At 45.9% G+C, this 15,407-nt stretch overlaps 1 protein-coding gene across 2 annotated transcripts in view; it reads right to left on the reverse strand.

Annotated features, from left to right (window-relative positions):
* Loxhd1 (lipoxygenase homology domains 1) overlaps nt 1-15,407 on the reverse strand; it is a 175,933-nt gene that overhangs the window by 85,206 nt on the left and 75,320 nt on the right. For both annotated transcript variants that reach the window (XM_004623623.1, XM_004623622.1), the window contains exons 13-18: nt 10,791-10,945; nt 9,087-9,247; nt 5,899-5,975; nt 4,458-4,654; nt 1,493-1,685; nt 112-272 (exon numbers count right to left, since the gene is read on the reverse strand). In XM_004623623.1, coding sequence (XP_004623680.1) covers nt 112-272; nt 1,493-1,685; nt 4,458-4,654; nt 5,899-5,975; nt 9,087-9,247; nt 10,791-10,945 — 944 coding nt within the window. The remainder of the gene's footprint in view (nt 1-111; nt 273-1,492; nt 1,686-4,457; nt 4,655-5,898; nt 5,976-9,086; nt 9,248-10,790; nt 10,946-15,407) is intronic.

Raw genomic sequence — 15,407 nt, forward strand, 5'->3', positions numbered from 1 at the left:
GAGAGCCACCATTCTCTAGTGAGTGTTAGCTAAGGAAATAAGAACACCTTGGGAAGCGCCTTGGGTGTCCTCTGGGCCCACCACTGGCACCCTGCTGTCTCCCCCACACACCTGGAACACATCCTTGGATGCCCGATCAAACACTTTTGAGCGGCTGGAGAGGAAGAGCACTTCAGTCTTGCCTTCCTCACCGTAGATCTGCATGTAGACTTTGGCCGTGGTGCTTGCACCTCCCACATCCCCCGTCCAAATCTCAACCTCATAGTGGACCACTGGGTGGGCACATGTGAGAAAAACAGGACATTTAGTAATAATGATGATAGCAAAACAAACTTCTCCAGAGCCTCTTCCAGAGGCTTGGTGCTTCTTGGTCATCATCTTATATAACCATTTCCCCAACACATAAGTATAACCATTTCCATTTTACAAACTCAAAAGTGAGACTTAGAAGAGTTGTGTAGGTAGTGGATATGGCAAACCTAACCAATCAGTCTGGCCATCCTTGTGTGTACTGCTTGTGTCCTTGGGCAGGAATAAGGAGTACTCAGTATACCAGCGGGCAGTCTCTGCTTTTTATCTATCTGCTATGGTTTGAATGTTTGCCTCCTCCAAGGATTGTGTTGAAGGAGGTGTTGTCAGAGCTAGAGCTCTGATTAGGCCATGAGGGCCCACCCTCAATGGATGGGATTGGTGACATCAGAAAAGGATTAGCCTGGCTCCTTCTTTCTCATCCTCTCATCTTTGAAGTCATTCTATTATCAGGGCTTTAGAGGGTAGAAATTGTTGTAGGCATGCACCAATAGAAATCATATCTCAAGGGAATGCAAAGTGTCTCCCAGAACCATGGTACCATATTGTCTGTCATTGGGACTGTTACAGGACTGGCCCACTCTACAATGTTATAAGACAACATAACAATTTCTTGTCAAGTAAGAGTGTTACTTTCCATGAGATGATCTGTACTACCATGGCAATGGAAGACACTGAGAATGAAGAGGACTGGATATTAGATTCATCTAAGAGCAAGACAGGAGGGTGTATGAACAGCAAGGCACTTGGTGGGAGCCAGCAGTCCTCATGGAGAGGAGCTCTGACTCCATTCCCAGCACCACAGGCTGTCACCATCACACACAATGAGGAAGAAGAACCATAAATAAATGGATAAGTGAATGAAACATTTTATCTCTCCAGCCAGTCTTTCCAATAGAAGATAAGCATTATGCCTCAAACTCCTCTCTACATGGTTCAAATCATACATTTCCTAGTAGTATCACTGCTTTTATCCCAGGAAAAAAAGGTCCAGGCAGTCTCTCGTCTATAAAATAAGCCTTAATTGCCTCTTGGAATCATGGCGTAAAAGACATTAGAGGCTCCTTTATTTCCCCCAGAGGATTCCCTTCCCCCTACTGCTTGGAGAAAGACCCATTTGCCTCACAGTCCCCTCCACTCAGCCAGCTCCATTGCCTATGCTTCCACCCAGCCTTCTCCATACATTTCTGGATCTCCGTGATCTCGCTGGGGTAGAGCTCCACTTCCAGACGCCCATCAGCCTGGTTCTTGTCCAGCCAGCGATTTGCGGGGAAGGTGTACTGTTTGCCTTGGCGGGGCACACGAATCTGGACGCTACCCAGGAACCAGCTTGCGTGAAAGCCTGTACTGTCATGCCCGATCACCAGCCGGTTGATCTGGAATGGAACTCTTATGAGTGTGACCAGAAGCAGGGTGTCGAAGCTGGCAGGCTTCATTCCCCACCTCCCTAGGCGTTGGCACAAGTAGCTCCCTGAAACCAGGGCCTCCAATTGCTCAGAAGAGGCTGGATTCCAGGCCAAATCATCAGCCAGCAGGGGGCCCAGGGCAGCACCTCTCCTGCCTGGGCCTCCATCCCCTCCTCTTAGTCTAGCTTGCCTCCTGGGGCAGCTGTTAGAAGCGAACAGGGAGCAGATGTGGAATGAACTTTAAAAGCTTTAGTAGGTATTTAAAGATGCTAGATTGTGACTGCAGTCGAAAGTAAGTCTCGGCATGTTTGCCACCTCCTTCTGACAGCTGTCTTACAACTTGGTTTGGTTTTATTTTGAATACACTATTGTATACATGTCTGCATTTCTTCTTTGATATTTCCATTCTGTAGGTGACAGAATTTGCAGACAACCTCTTGGGGCTTTGTGGCTCTGTATCCAACTCCTTCCTTCAGTGTTGGACCTGAAACATACTGGTCTCTTCCCTCAAAACACTCTATAGCAACCTGATTTGCCATTGTCACATTAGTCACTTTGCCTGTAGGCATCAGGGCTGATCCTATTGCCTTCCATGTGTGTATGTGGCCTTTCAGTGTTCAGAGTGATTTTCTGTTTTGTGAAATGTTGTGTGTGTGGCAGTTTTAACATGAGGTGGAATTATTGGATGGCCTTTGAAAACTCTTTCCAGCCTGATCTTCTCTCTGGTTGGGGGTGTGACCAAAACCATGCAGTGTCAAAGACTAGATTAAAAAAACTGTCCCCTTGAATCTTGCTCTCACTCTCCCAAAGAATAGGTGACTCTGCAGCTGGTAATGAAAACACTGACAGAAAGGTGCATTGAGCCTGGTTCCCTGAAAGCATGGGAAGGAAACTAAAAGCCCTTTGGGAGCATGCCGAGAGACATAGGGGAGTCTTCTTGCTTTTCTGTGGTGCTAAGACTATGAAAATCCCAAAGAAGGAGTGGCTGAAAGAGTGAAGACAGGGCAGGAGTCTCTATCTGATGTGACTGGAAGTTCCCTAAGAGCAGGGACTGTCAATTGTTTCCACCACAGCTGGCACCTAAGTTAGACGAATTGTTCAGTAGTATAGTCTGAGCACTTAGTACATGTTTGCAAGTGTTAATTAACATATCCAGTGCTAATAATCCCATTAGAATTCTCTGAAATCCTGAATGGGAAAGCTAAAGAGAAGAGGGTAATATGTGTCTGGTAAGTGGCACTGTTGGGCCTTAAGGCCGGCAGGTGGCAGCCAGGGCACAGGTACCAGTGTGACTTGGCCACATTGCTGGTTGAGGGGTTGTAGCAACACAAATCCCACCCACCCACTGCCATGCCTTCCCTCAGCTGTGTCACTGAACTACTGTCTTCAACCCTTTAGTAAAGGGAACAGCATTTTTACTCTGGAATTATTGATTCAACTTAAAATGTAAACACATTTGATCAAGGAAAATCTGGGTTGAACTTCATTAGCCTCAAGTGATAAATAACTGACATGAGGTTGTCACCCAGAGTGCATGTTGATGGCAGGAGAGAGTTCCAGGGCACACAGCACCTGAAACAGTGTGGGGCCCCAGAGAGGAGAGATGAGGTTGCAGACCAAGGGCTTCCAATCTCCTCCATTCTACCATGGACTCTGCAGATGTCTCAGAGCCCCAGGCCTGGTTTTATACCTATACTTTCCTAGGTGAAGCCAAGAGTCTCGCCTTGATCAATCCCCTACAGGCTTTTGAGAGCTTGCTTGACTAAGCTTCAACTTTGGCCTGTAAAGATTTAAACAAAACACCAGCATAGATCTAACAGCTCACGGCTGTGCCCCTAGGATGACCCTAACCTCCTTTCAGTGTCTGTATGAGAAAACTCCAGGCTATCAAAAGAATATAGTATTGGTTCCAGCCAATACCTGAGGATGGCCCTGTCTCCAGATTCTGGAAGAGAACCTGGAAGAGTTAGACCCTAACTCTAAGAGGCACGGGTTAGCAAACCAGATGGCTTTTCCAAGATCCTGCTTGTCCCTTGCCATTTTTTGTAATTTTCTATTTTCCTGGCTCTGTTGAGCCCCTACTTACCTTGCTCCTAGTCTCTCATTTTCCCTTAAAAATATGTGGAAATCTCTTTACAAGTTAAAGTTGAGTTCAGTTTCTGTGGGCTTCTTCTCCCTGTCACTGCATTATACTGTCCATTAAGTCAGCCTCACCACTTTAATGGCAGCTTTATCTGTGAAGAAGTGCTCAGATCATTTATGGCCATGCCACCTGGAACTCTGAAAGAGGTAGGCTCCTGGATCCCGTGCCCTAAAGCAGCATTGCCCAGAGATGCCCAGTGTGTGCACTGAGCACAGTTCTGATGCACACTCGGTACAGAGCTGGGGAGTACTTTCAGTCTTTCTTGTACCTGGTATCCCTTTATCCAGTGTATATGACTCATGTGCGCTGACTCTGGCCATGTAAGCAAAATGTGGGGGATAAAGCTACTAAAATTATACATCCCCTTCCCAAAGAGGCACTGGGACCTCAGCATTGCTCACATAACCTCCATCTGCTTGAGGTCATAGCCGGAAAATATACATCACAAATAGCCCCCAGGTGGGCGTTTATTTTCCTTCAAAATGGACTCACCTATGACTACCTGAGTGTGTGCATGTGCATGCACATGTGGACACATCTGTGGATGTATGCAGAGGAAGGGTGAGATGATGTCACATGACTATGGGAAGGACACTCACTGTTCCGATGTTCAGGGTCTCGAGGGTGAACTCATCCACCCGGCCACGTTCGAAATAGTCCTTGAGGTTGTTGTCTGAGACAAGAAGAACTTGCTTGATGGTGTCAGATTTGTCCCCATAGAGCTTGATGTAGACCTGAGAATCTGTGCTGGCCCCAGGGACATCCCCAGTCTTCACACTGATGTGATAGCGGAAGTCTGAGCAGTCAAGACAGAAGGAGAGGAAGTTAGGTTAGTGTGGTTCAAGAAGCCAGGAGCAGGCGCCTGGGGCAGGAGGACAGTCTGCAGCCAGAGGAAACACAAGCTAAGGTCAGTAACCTGGGTCCTGTAATTTGGGGAGGGAATTCTTCCTTCTCTCTGGAGTCCTCTCACCTATAAAACAAGAATTCTGCCTGTTCCAGAAGGGTGGAATGGGTTGAAAAAGGGAAAGCAAATTGCAAGCTGTTGGCAAGCATGCCAATATCTCAGAGACTAAAAAGACCTCCAGCAATCGCCCAGTTCACCTTCGCCTCTGATAGATAAGTAAACTGAGGCACAGGGATCATTGGCCTGTCCAGACTGTGTTTAGCACACCATGTGCACAGTGTTACTGCTAAGTCTATTTTTTTTTTTTTTTACTGCTAAGTTTTTGATCTTGGTTTTACAGGTAAGGAATCTGAGACTCAGAAGGTCATATATCTGGCACTCTATGGTGACAGTTAAGAAGTCACCAGTCATGGGCCAGGGAGACAGCTCAACAGCATAAGCATCAGCCTGGCAGCAAGCACAAGGTCTTGAGTTTGATTCCAGTAAACAAACAAACAAACAAACAAACACACCAAAAAACAAAACAAAAAAAAAATCACTAGTCAGAATTGAAATCCTGCTAAGGGCCTAAGTCCTCTGCTCTTAATTGGCTACCATGTCGATGTCACTCTGACGCTCTATCACTGCAGAAAGTCTGCACTGCCTGTATGCAAAGATAAAAACACCCAAGGACAAGGCAAATCTGGGGTTACACTAGCCTAGGTGCGAAGTCCTCCATGCCAGTTCCAGGGCATGTCTTGGGGAAGAAAGCAGAAGCACTGAGGGCTTGTGGTACTAACTTCAAGAGTGGGAAGAGCAGCAGCACGAGACAGGATCACAGTTCCAGCACTGCAGTGTGTAGGTGGGGTGTCCCTGACCCCAGGCATGGGTCACCTCCTCTCCTGAGCTCCTTCCCAGCTCTTCATTTTGCTAATGCTGAGGTTAGACACTGACCACTCATGTGACTCTGTGGTCTGACCCTAGGAAAGGTCAGATGTAAATATCTAGCTCCTTCAACCTTGGTGTCCCCACCACATGAATGGACAGTGTCAGTTCTGGCTCACTTGTAGGGTTCTATAGACCTTGCTTCAGTTTAGGTAAAGGAAGGCACCTGTCCCACCAAGGTGTCTCACCACCCAGTTGTCAGGACAACTCACTCTTCAGTGTAGCGTTGCTGTCACTTGGCAGCAGCTCTCGGACTAGCTGCCCATCATCCTTATCTTTGTCCAGCCACCTAGTAAGCAAACGGGGATGTTAACTGTCTGAGTGGGCAGTGTACTCCAAACCCTCACACCATTCATAAGAGCAGTTGTGGTGCCCACAGCCTCAACTTCAGCAAAGGAAAACAGGTCCATGAGAGCAAAGCACCCCACCCCAACCTGGGGAAGGAACGCTTCCTGGAGCAGGTGAGAGCTGGCTGGGGCTGGAGGGATGACGAGGAGCAACAGTGGAGGGGCAGGAGCACCTCAGAGGGAACAAGCCTGGGAGAAGGCCCACATGGGTGGAATGCAATGAGGAAGGGGCAAGGTACGGGCAGCTAAGACTGGAAGGGGACAGGCCTCAGGATATTGGCTGTGGTGATCATGGTAAAAAAAACTATTGTTATCATCAGAAACCACCAAGGATTTTTTTCCCAAAGTCTCCATGTACATGGCCAATGGGTCTGGCTGGGGGAAGGTAGACAGGACACTGAGATAAGTAAGACACGGCCCAGAGTGCCTGGACCCTACAGTCTGACTAAGAAGACAGGTTAAGCTGAATGTTGCACCGGAGACCAAGACAAGGATAGGCTCAGACCAGAGTAAGTGCTCAGGGACTTAGGAAGTGAAGGGCTCTCAACGAAGGGGCTTGGATCTATCCCTCAAATGTGAGTAAGCTTTGCTTTGAAGAAGCTGGCTCTGTATCCTGCAGATCTGGGGCTTATAAGCTGTGACATATTGATGTCACAGTGAGCAGCAACATAGCTCTCTACTGGTCATTCCCAGGGGAAAAAGAGTGCCCTCATCACCTGAAAAGCACTCTTCCCACTGAGCATAAAGGCCCTGCCTGAGAAAGGAGACCCACATGCCAGGCTGCATGATCTTAGCCCCATACTCAGGCTGGCTTGTGATTGGGACCAGTGGCAGGATAGATAACTCCTGTGCTCTCCAGGGTATGGTAGCAGAAAGATATTTCCTCTTGACCACAGAATCTCTCTCCTTGATGTCTTAGTGCTTGCCTCTGTAGCAACCCTTACTCTATTGCCAAGAGGAGGGCAATTCCTCAAGCTGCCAGCCATGAAGGAGGGAAAGGCGCTCTTTTCTCCCTGTCCTTCCTGACTTGCAGTTCAGGCCTCTGAGCTCACTCACATATGACCTTTCTGAGGGCCCAAGGAGGCAGCCTCATGGCCTACCCCATCCCCCTTCCCAGTCATATGGTCTTACATTCTCACAGGATCTTGCTGCCAGTGACTATTAGCTGACATGAAAGTGCCAGCCAACCACTCAGCTTGGCCCTTCTGTGGGCTTTGCTGCTATGAGCCCAGAACACCAGAGAAATGTCAAGACTCAGAGACATGAAGACATGGTGGACTCCTGAGTGGCCATGACAGGGGCTCTGGGGAACATAGACTGATAGCTACAGCCCCTCTAATCCACCCACAGGGGCCTCCCCTCTGTCTGTCCTGCTGAGGTCATCCTCACACCTCCCAGCCACCGAGCCTGTGGAGGAGAAGACTGCGAGGTAGCCATGGCCACGAGTGAGCAGAGAGGGCGGGATGGAGGGCAGTGGGCCCTCAGCCACCAGACATCCCGCTTTCCTTTCTTCTCCACGCACTCAGTCTCAACCCCAGAACTAAAAGGAAATCATGACTCGTCAGTTGATTTCCACCTAAATACTTGCAGGATATTAATAGATATTGCCCAAAAAAGCTTCAAATCCTCCATCCTGGTTTCACAGTGAGATGTTACTAAATGGATAAGTCAGTCTGCTGGTGACTTCATTACTCTTTCCTTGGGTGCACAGTAACACGAACGCACACGCACACACACACACACACACACACACATCCCATAGCTGAAATGCTTTTTTTAAATGTATTTAGTACAATGTCTACAGGGTCTACAGGGTCTCACTAGATAGACTGGACTCATAGTGATCCTCCTGTTTTCAGGATCCCGAGAGCTAGGATTATAGGCACATGCTACCATACCCAGTCTTAATTTCCATCTCAGGGTGCCCCTGGGGCAGGGCTGGCACAGCATGTTGGGGACCAAACCCAGCAGCTGTGCTAGTCCATTGCGCTATCTGGCCGTCTCAAATTAGCATAGGATTTTTTTTTTCCATTTATGTATTTGGTACAGGGTCTCACTATGCAGCTCGGACTTGTAGTGACCCTCCTGTTTTCAGCCTCTCCAGCACTGGGATTACAGGTGTGCACCACCACACTCAGACTCAATTGCCAGCTGAGTGCACCCCAAGGGAAAGGCCAGCATGACATGTGGGACCAGGGATCAAACACTAGTCCCTGAGCTCAAACCCTGGTCCCTGTGCTTGCCAAAGCTGGTGCTTAGTCCGCTTGCCAAAGCCAGTGCTTAGTCCACCAATCCTCCAAAATGCTTTCTGATCTTAGCAGAAAAGGCCTGCTCTGTCCTCCTCAACAGGGTCACAAAAGTAACAACTCCACCCCAGTTAGTTATTCTGTGTCCACTTTCTGGGCACTGCCACCAATGAGTGTAATGGCCACCTTGAAGGCACGAATATCCTGATACTCCTCCTGCTTCTAAAATAGTTCTGCCGGCAACTTCTAGGAGACAACAGAAGACCAGGCTAGCCAGGCAAGAAATCCAAATGCTTCACAGGAAAGAAATTTTACTTCACTCACAAGTTGGGAAAAGAAGAAAAGGCAAAATAAGATATTTTGCAAAGACATACCAGAGAGTTACGGAAGTAAAACTCTACCTTTAATTCAAAAGTTTAATTCAGCATATGACATTCTCTGAGGGGGCTCCAGTTTAAATTCTGAAACTGTGAAATTTTGTCTGAGAAAATGTCAACATTTTAGTATTTAAATAGAGGAAACTACAAATATGCTTGGGGGTGTGGAGGGAAAGTAAGACTCAGGTCTAGGCGCCACCAGCAAAGTCACCCTTTTCTTGCACCAACTACAGCCTTAGCCCACCATTTTGCTCACTGGTCCTGGTAATAAAGGCTGTGACCTAACCTGGAGAAAATGAAAGCAGGGGGCCAGGGAGATAGCTCAGTAGAATAAGCTCTTGTGTGGCAAGCGCAGGGTCCTGAGTTCAATCCCCGGTACCGCAAAAAAAAAAAAACAAAAGCAAAAACGAAAGCAAGCGGGACTCCGTACCTGAGACATGGGAACTCCACGTTGTCGCTCTCTGGCTGCCCCTCCTCTCGCACTAGCACCCGGTCCAGGTACCAGCCGCTGCCTGAGCCCTTGCCATCATGTCTGATCCTCACCCGCCTTACCTTCCGCAAGGTGACAGACTCAATGGTGAACTCATCTGCCTTTAGGGAGGGAGGGAAAGAGAGCAAGGTCAGCCATCCCAAAACCCAAAAGCCAAGGGAAGACGGAAACCCATAAATCAGAAGAGTCTGAGCTGCCAGGTTTGGTTAAGATCCCAGGAGCTTTGGTAGGTACCAGGCATGCTTGTGAGTCTTTCACAAGTAGGACAAAGCTACCAACAGAGAACAGACTTTAATCTGCTCCCAATTTCTCCTGCTGGAACGTCTCTCAGGGTCAGGTTTCCAGAAAGTGGTATTTGTATTTTTTGGTCAAACACTGCCGTTCTTTATTCCCTCTGTTAAAAAGATGGCTTCTCATTAGAGTATGAACATGTCAAACTGTTGTCACGAACTTCCTACATGAATGAACTCTTTGGCTAATTTCTTTTCCTCATCGCTATGCAGAGGAACAATGGTCTTCTGAAGAGAGGAGCCATTGGAATTGGTTGGGGAACCAAGTGGTCTTGCTAACTTTCCAATTTTGTCCACCAAATTGGCAGGAAGGACAGAAAAAACACACAGGTGTGTGAGATGAAGACAGCCTCACCTCCTCTCCCCAAATGCACTGGGGCCTACCACAGCGTCCTGCTTGGACTATCTCTACCTTACAACTTCTAATGCCCATGCTCTAAGAATGAGGGCAGCCCAGACTGGCCTCAGAAAGTGGCCTCCATTGATATTCTGGGGCCAACCCTGCCCCCACCAATGAATGGGTGGTAGAGGAAAGAGACAGAGCAAAGGCATCTGCAAGTCTCCTTCATCTGGGAGCTCCCTTGAGTTTCATCCATTGCCATGGTGACCTTTTACTGAGCATCTGCTGCATGCTGTGGCTGCATTTCAGCCAGCCCTAATTACACAGCATCCACATGCAGGTACCCTTCCCCATTTTAGACATAAAAAATGAGACACAGAGGAGCAAAGTGATAGGCCCAAGACTGACTGGTTGTTCCACAGGTTCTCCCCAGGAAACCCATTTGCTGGTTCAGGTAACAGAAGGGAACACCTTGCACATTTGCAATGAGGCCAGTAGCAGAACCCTATCCTCAAAGCCCTGTGTTTAGTGTCTTTCTTAGTTTTTTTCTCAAAACGATAGGAGGAAGATGCACCAGAGTTCTACTAGCAGAGAATGCAGCATCCCTGTGTCAGCTCAGGCACCCAGGTTTCCCCAGCCCAAGTGCTCTTGTGTGTGTTTAAGCCCCTAGAATTCTTCCTCCAAGGTGCCAAAGGCACTGCTCCTCCTTCCCTCTCCCCAAAGTTTGAGGTTGGGAGAGGATCTGACCCCTGAGGGTGGCTCCTCATTCTTAGCTGCATGGCTTTGGAGCCTTGGTAGGTACCATACATGTTGGTAAGTAGGAGTGAGTTAAATGTTCAGGGACCAAATAAACAGGCACTGCTGCGTGCCTCCGGTGGCTCCTGTCTGAATTCCCTGGACCTCCACTCCCCTTGGCGGAGAAGAAGCTATTCACTGACTAAGGCTGCATAAGAGCAAGAGAGACAAGGGAACAAGCAAAGGGAGCATGGGGAGTGGCACACCGCAGCAACTCACATTGCCCTTCTCAAACAGGTCAGTGTTATTCCGGCAGTTGTAGAGCAGCCGCTCCCCCGTGTCTCCCACATCACCATAAAGGCAGAGATAGACATTGGCATCAGTCCCTGCACCTTCAAATTCCCCTGTGCACACAGTCACACGGTACCGGGCCACTGGAAGGCAAAGAGAAATCCCATTGGCTGACAGTCTCCTGCTCCTGTTACTAAACTCTGCCCTCTCCTCTTTCCAAGCTCTTACCTGGGCTTACTTTGTCCCCTACCCCCCTCCCAACTATTCAAGTCCCATTACAATGATTCAGTCAAGAGATGACTCATCCCCAAGATCCTGGGCCCAAATCAGTGGTGGCAAACCTGCAGCATGCATGCCACAGAGGCCTCACAGAGCCCCTATGGGCATGTGGCCCCAGAAGGCAAGCACTGGATAGTCAGGTTTATTTGCATCATTAGCACCTTGTGGTAAACAAGTGGGTTTGGGTTGCAGTTTGGGCAGTCAGTCATCACCACTGGCCTAGACAAATCAGGAGTTCCCCGTCCTGGTCAATCATCAGAATCTCTTGGGAAACTTTCATAAGAATCCAGATTTCTGATCCCCACTCAGACTTCCCAACTTTCAATTTTTATATACAGGACCCCCCAACTGAATTATTTTTGAAATCTCTGTGGCCTCTACTGAAAAAGGCCAGTGTTCAGGGACTACTTAGTTAACTGAAGCATGTTTGGGCCTTGATTCCACTCAGTCCAGTGGCTTGTTGGCTTTAGGCTGTTCTCCAATGGATACATGTTCTGTTTTCTGAGGGAGGATGACTTTCCTTCATGAAGCATAGCTGAGCCTTTCCTCTCTCTTCAGAACTCTCCAGTGCAGAAGAAATGCCAGGAGGTGGGCCAGTGAGATAGCTCAGAGGTCTAAACGCCTGCTTGGTAAGTGCAGGGACCTGGGTTCCCTGGCACCACATGACACGCTGCCCCCGGGTGCGCTGAGCCAAAGAACGAGCCCCAGCATGATGGCACATGCCTGTAATCCCAGAGCTGGGGAGGCTGAAAACAGGCGGATCACTATGAGTCCAAGCTATATTGTGAGACCCTGTACCACATACATTTAAAAAAAAAAGAAAGAAAGAAAAAGAAATGCCAGGAGGTAAAGAGTAAGACCAAAAAATGTAACCACTGCAGAAAGGACAATGGTTTCTTCTTGTGTTGAAAATGTACTGTGAAGATGTACCTGCATCCCATACACCAGGACCTTGTTCAGTTAAAATTAGTAAAATTTATTTATTTAGTCATGTACTCATTCATTTGCCCCATATCTGCTTGCACAAGGCTAGGGGGTGTTACCCACCATTATAGACACAGGGATTGGGCAGTGACCAAGGCATTCAGCTATTTCCACAGACTGAGTGATGTTCCCGACTGGAGAGGAATGAGGTGAGGAGATGAAGACGATTTAGATACGCTAAGCAGAGTGCTGTAAGGAGGTAATGGCTGTGCTACAAGGTTAATGAGAGGAGCTGCCTATTGGAATTCCTGAGAGGAGAGTTTTTCTATGTGCGAAGGTCTCAATTTGGGGATGACCCATGTACATCTGTAGAGCAGACAGAAGACTAATACAGCTGTGGTGGGGTGAGAAGGAATTGGCAAGAAGGCCCACAGGTGGCCAGGTAGGGGAGAAAGGGTGTGGCCAGGCTGGCAGGGCTGGTAACTGCAGAATCCCAGGGCGGTGCCAGATGATTCTTAGAATCCCACATATAGAGCTTCTCTCAGGCTCCCACAAAATGTGGACAGCATCAAGGAGACCAGAGGCCATGAGGATTCCACAGAGTACACTTTTACTTTTGCTTCTCTCCTTTCTTTTGTTCAGCTTGTTTGTATTACAGAGCCGGTTCTTTCCTTACCCCCTACACCTCACTTCTCAAATAAACTTTCAGCATAGGTTTTGTCTTGTCTCATTCAATTCTCTGTTTGAGGTAAGAAGAACCTGGAATAATTTAATTGATGAGCCATTTTTAAAGAAACTACCTGACAATAGACAGAGGACAGACACATGAAATGTGACAGATCCTTTTGTAAGAAACGTGACTTCTTTTTTTAAACAGGAAGCCATTAGAAAGTCTGAAGCAAGGGAGCAATATGGTCTCATCTATCTTTTAAATTATAAGGAGCACTCTAACTTCTACGTGGAGAACTGATGATAGAAGGAGGAGTAGAATCAGAGCAATTAGTAAATAGAGATAATGCAATAATCTAGAAAAGAAAAGATAGTGTTCAGGACTGGAGGAGCAGTGGGGATGGAGAGAATTTAATAGATTAGTAATATATTTAAAGCAGTTCTTGGTAATGTTCTAGATGAGCAGTTGAGAAAAAGAGAAGTGAGGGACACTTCAAGGCGTCAGCATGGGTGACTAGGTTGACAGACTTGCCAATAGGGGGAGAAGAGCCTGAGATGGGGGAAAGGTGGGTTTGAAAATGGAAATCAGTGGCTCTGTTCTGTTTATTATAAATTTGGGACACTGATTAGATCAAGAGGACAGCATGCCTGGAGGGTCCTGGATATGGAAAAGGACTGAAAGATTATTCAAAGATATAATGGTCAAAACTCCCCAAATCTGAAATAAAACATTAATGTGTACATCCGACGTGTTCACTGAACTCCAAGTAGGATAATTTCAAAGATATCTATATTTAAACACATCACAGTCAAACTGGTGAGAGTGAAAGACAGAGAAATTCTTAAAATGAACAACTGAAAAGCTTAATGTGTTCATCACATACAAGGTATCCCCAAGAAAATTGATAGCTGACTTATCACTGGAAACTATGAAAGAGGGGGATGATGTACTCTGCAAGCTATTAGTAGTCAAACATCAAAAAGAAATCAGATTTTTTATTATATAGAGGTTGGCAAAATGGATAATAGATCTAACTATCTTTTGTCAGTAAGAGACATACTGTAGACTTAAAAACACAAATTGGTGGAAAGTGAAAGGATGATTGCCAAAACTTGCTCAAGGGAAAAAAGAAGAATTTGAGTAGACTAATAACAAATGAAAAGACTAAATCAGTAACTCAAAACCTACTCATAAAGAAAGGTCTGTGCATAAATGTGTTCAATACAGAATCCTGTACACGTTCACAGAAGAAAGGATACCAGTTCTCATACTCTTGCTAAAATAGAATAAGGAACAAGGAACACTTCCCAACTCATTTTATGAGCCAACATTACCTCTGTAGCAAAACTGACAAGAAAATCACAAGAAAACTACAGATCAATATATTTTATGAATTTGGATGTAAAAATACTCAAGAAGTTATCAGCAAACAAAATCTAGCAATATGTAAAAAGAATTATACTCTGTGACAACACAGACTTTATCAAGAGACAAAATTAGTTAAATGACTGAAAATCAATGGCATTAGTACATCATATTAATAGACTGAAGATGAATATCACGTGATCATCTCAGTAGATGCAGGAAAATCATTTGACAAAATCTCATACACTTTCATGATAAAAATCATCAATAAAGTGGAAACAAAACAGAACTTCAATGTAAAAGTGAAACACCGACAGTTAACATCAAATTCAATGATGAGAGATTGGATCTTCTCCCCAAAGATCAAAAACATGACAAGCGCGTCCCCCTTGCCCTTTCTATTTGATATGGCACTGAAGCTTTTAGGCAAGGGAATAAGGTGATACAATATGCAGGGATTCAGATTGGATGGAAACAAGTAAAACCATCCCTATCCACGAATGACATAATTATGTACTTAGCAATTCACAAAGAATCCACTAAAAATCCTAATAGAAATAAAAAAGCTATGCAGTGATAGAATATGAGATTAGTATAATAAAATCAATTATATTTTTATCCTTTTGCAATGAACAACGTGAAAATTAAACTTAGAAATAATTTCCATTCACAATAGCGCCAAAGGGAATAAAATATTTACAAATAAAATTTGATAAAATAAGTGAAAAAATCTATACTTTTAAAACTATCAAATATAACTGAAAGGAATTAAAGATCTTAATAAATAAACATAGAAGCATTGGAATAGAAAACCTAACATTGTTACGAGAGCACTGAGGACCCATAGTTTCAATGTACTCTCTTGTAGTATCACAGCTGACTCCTTTGTAGAAATTGACATGTTTGTTCTAAAATTCATACAAGGGACTGAGAGTAGCCAAAAATTATTGAAATCCTGAAAACCTTTAAGTATAGACCAAACAAAATTGAAAACTTATACACACAAAAATTTACACATGAGAGTTCATAACTTTATTATTTTTAACTAAAAATAGCAACAAATTAAATGCTCATCAACAATTACATATGATACATCCATATGATGGAATATTATTCATCAATAAAAAGAGGGCCAGCCAGATAGCTCAGTGGATTAAAGCACCTGTGTAGGCAGACTCAGGGACCGGGTTCAATCCCTGGCATGCAGTGTCTGCCCTCTCTCCAGTGGGCATTGAGCCTGGGCTTAGTGGTGCACACCTATAATCCCAGCGTTTGAGAGGCTAAAAACAGGAGAATTGCTACAAGTCCAATCTATGTAGTGAGAGAGGGCGAGGGAGAAGGAGAGGGAGAGGGAGAGGGAGAGGAAG

Source organism: Octodon degus, unplaced genomic scaffold (assembly GCF_000260255.1).
Source record: "Octodon degus isolate 3935 unplaced genomic scaffold, OctDeg1.0 scaffold00003, whole genome shotgun sequence".
In the NCBI taxonomy this organism is placed as follows: domain Eukaryota; kingdom Metazoa; phylum Chordata; class Mammalia; order Rodentia; family Octodontidae; genus Octodon; species Octodon degus.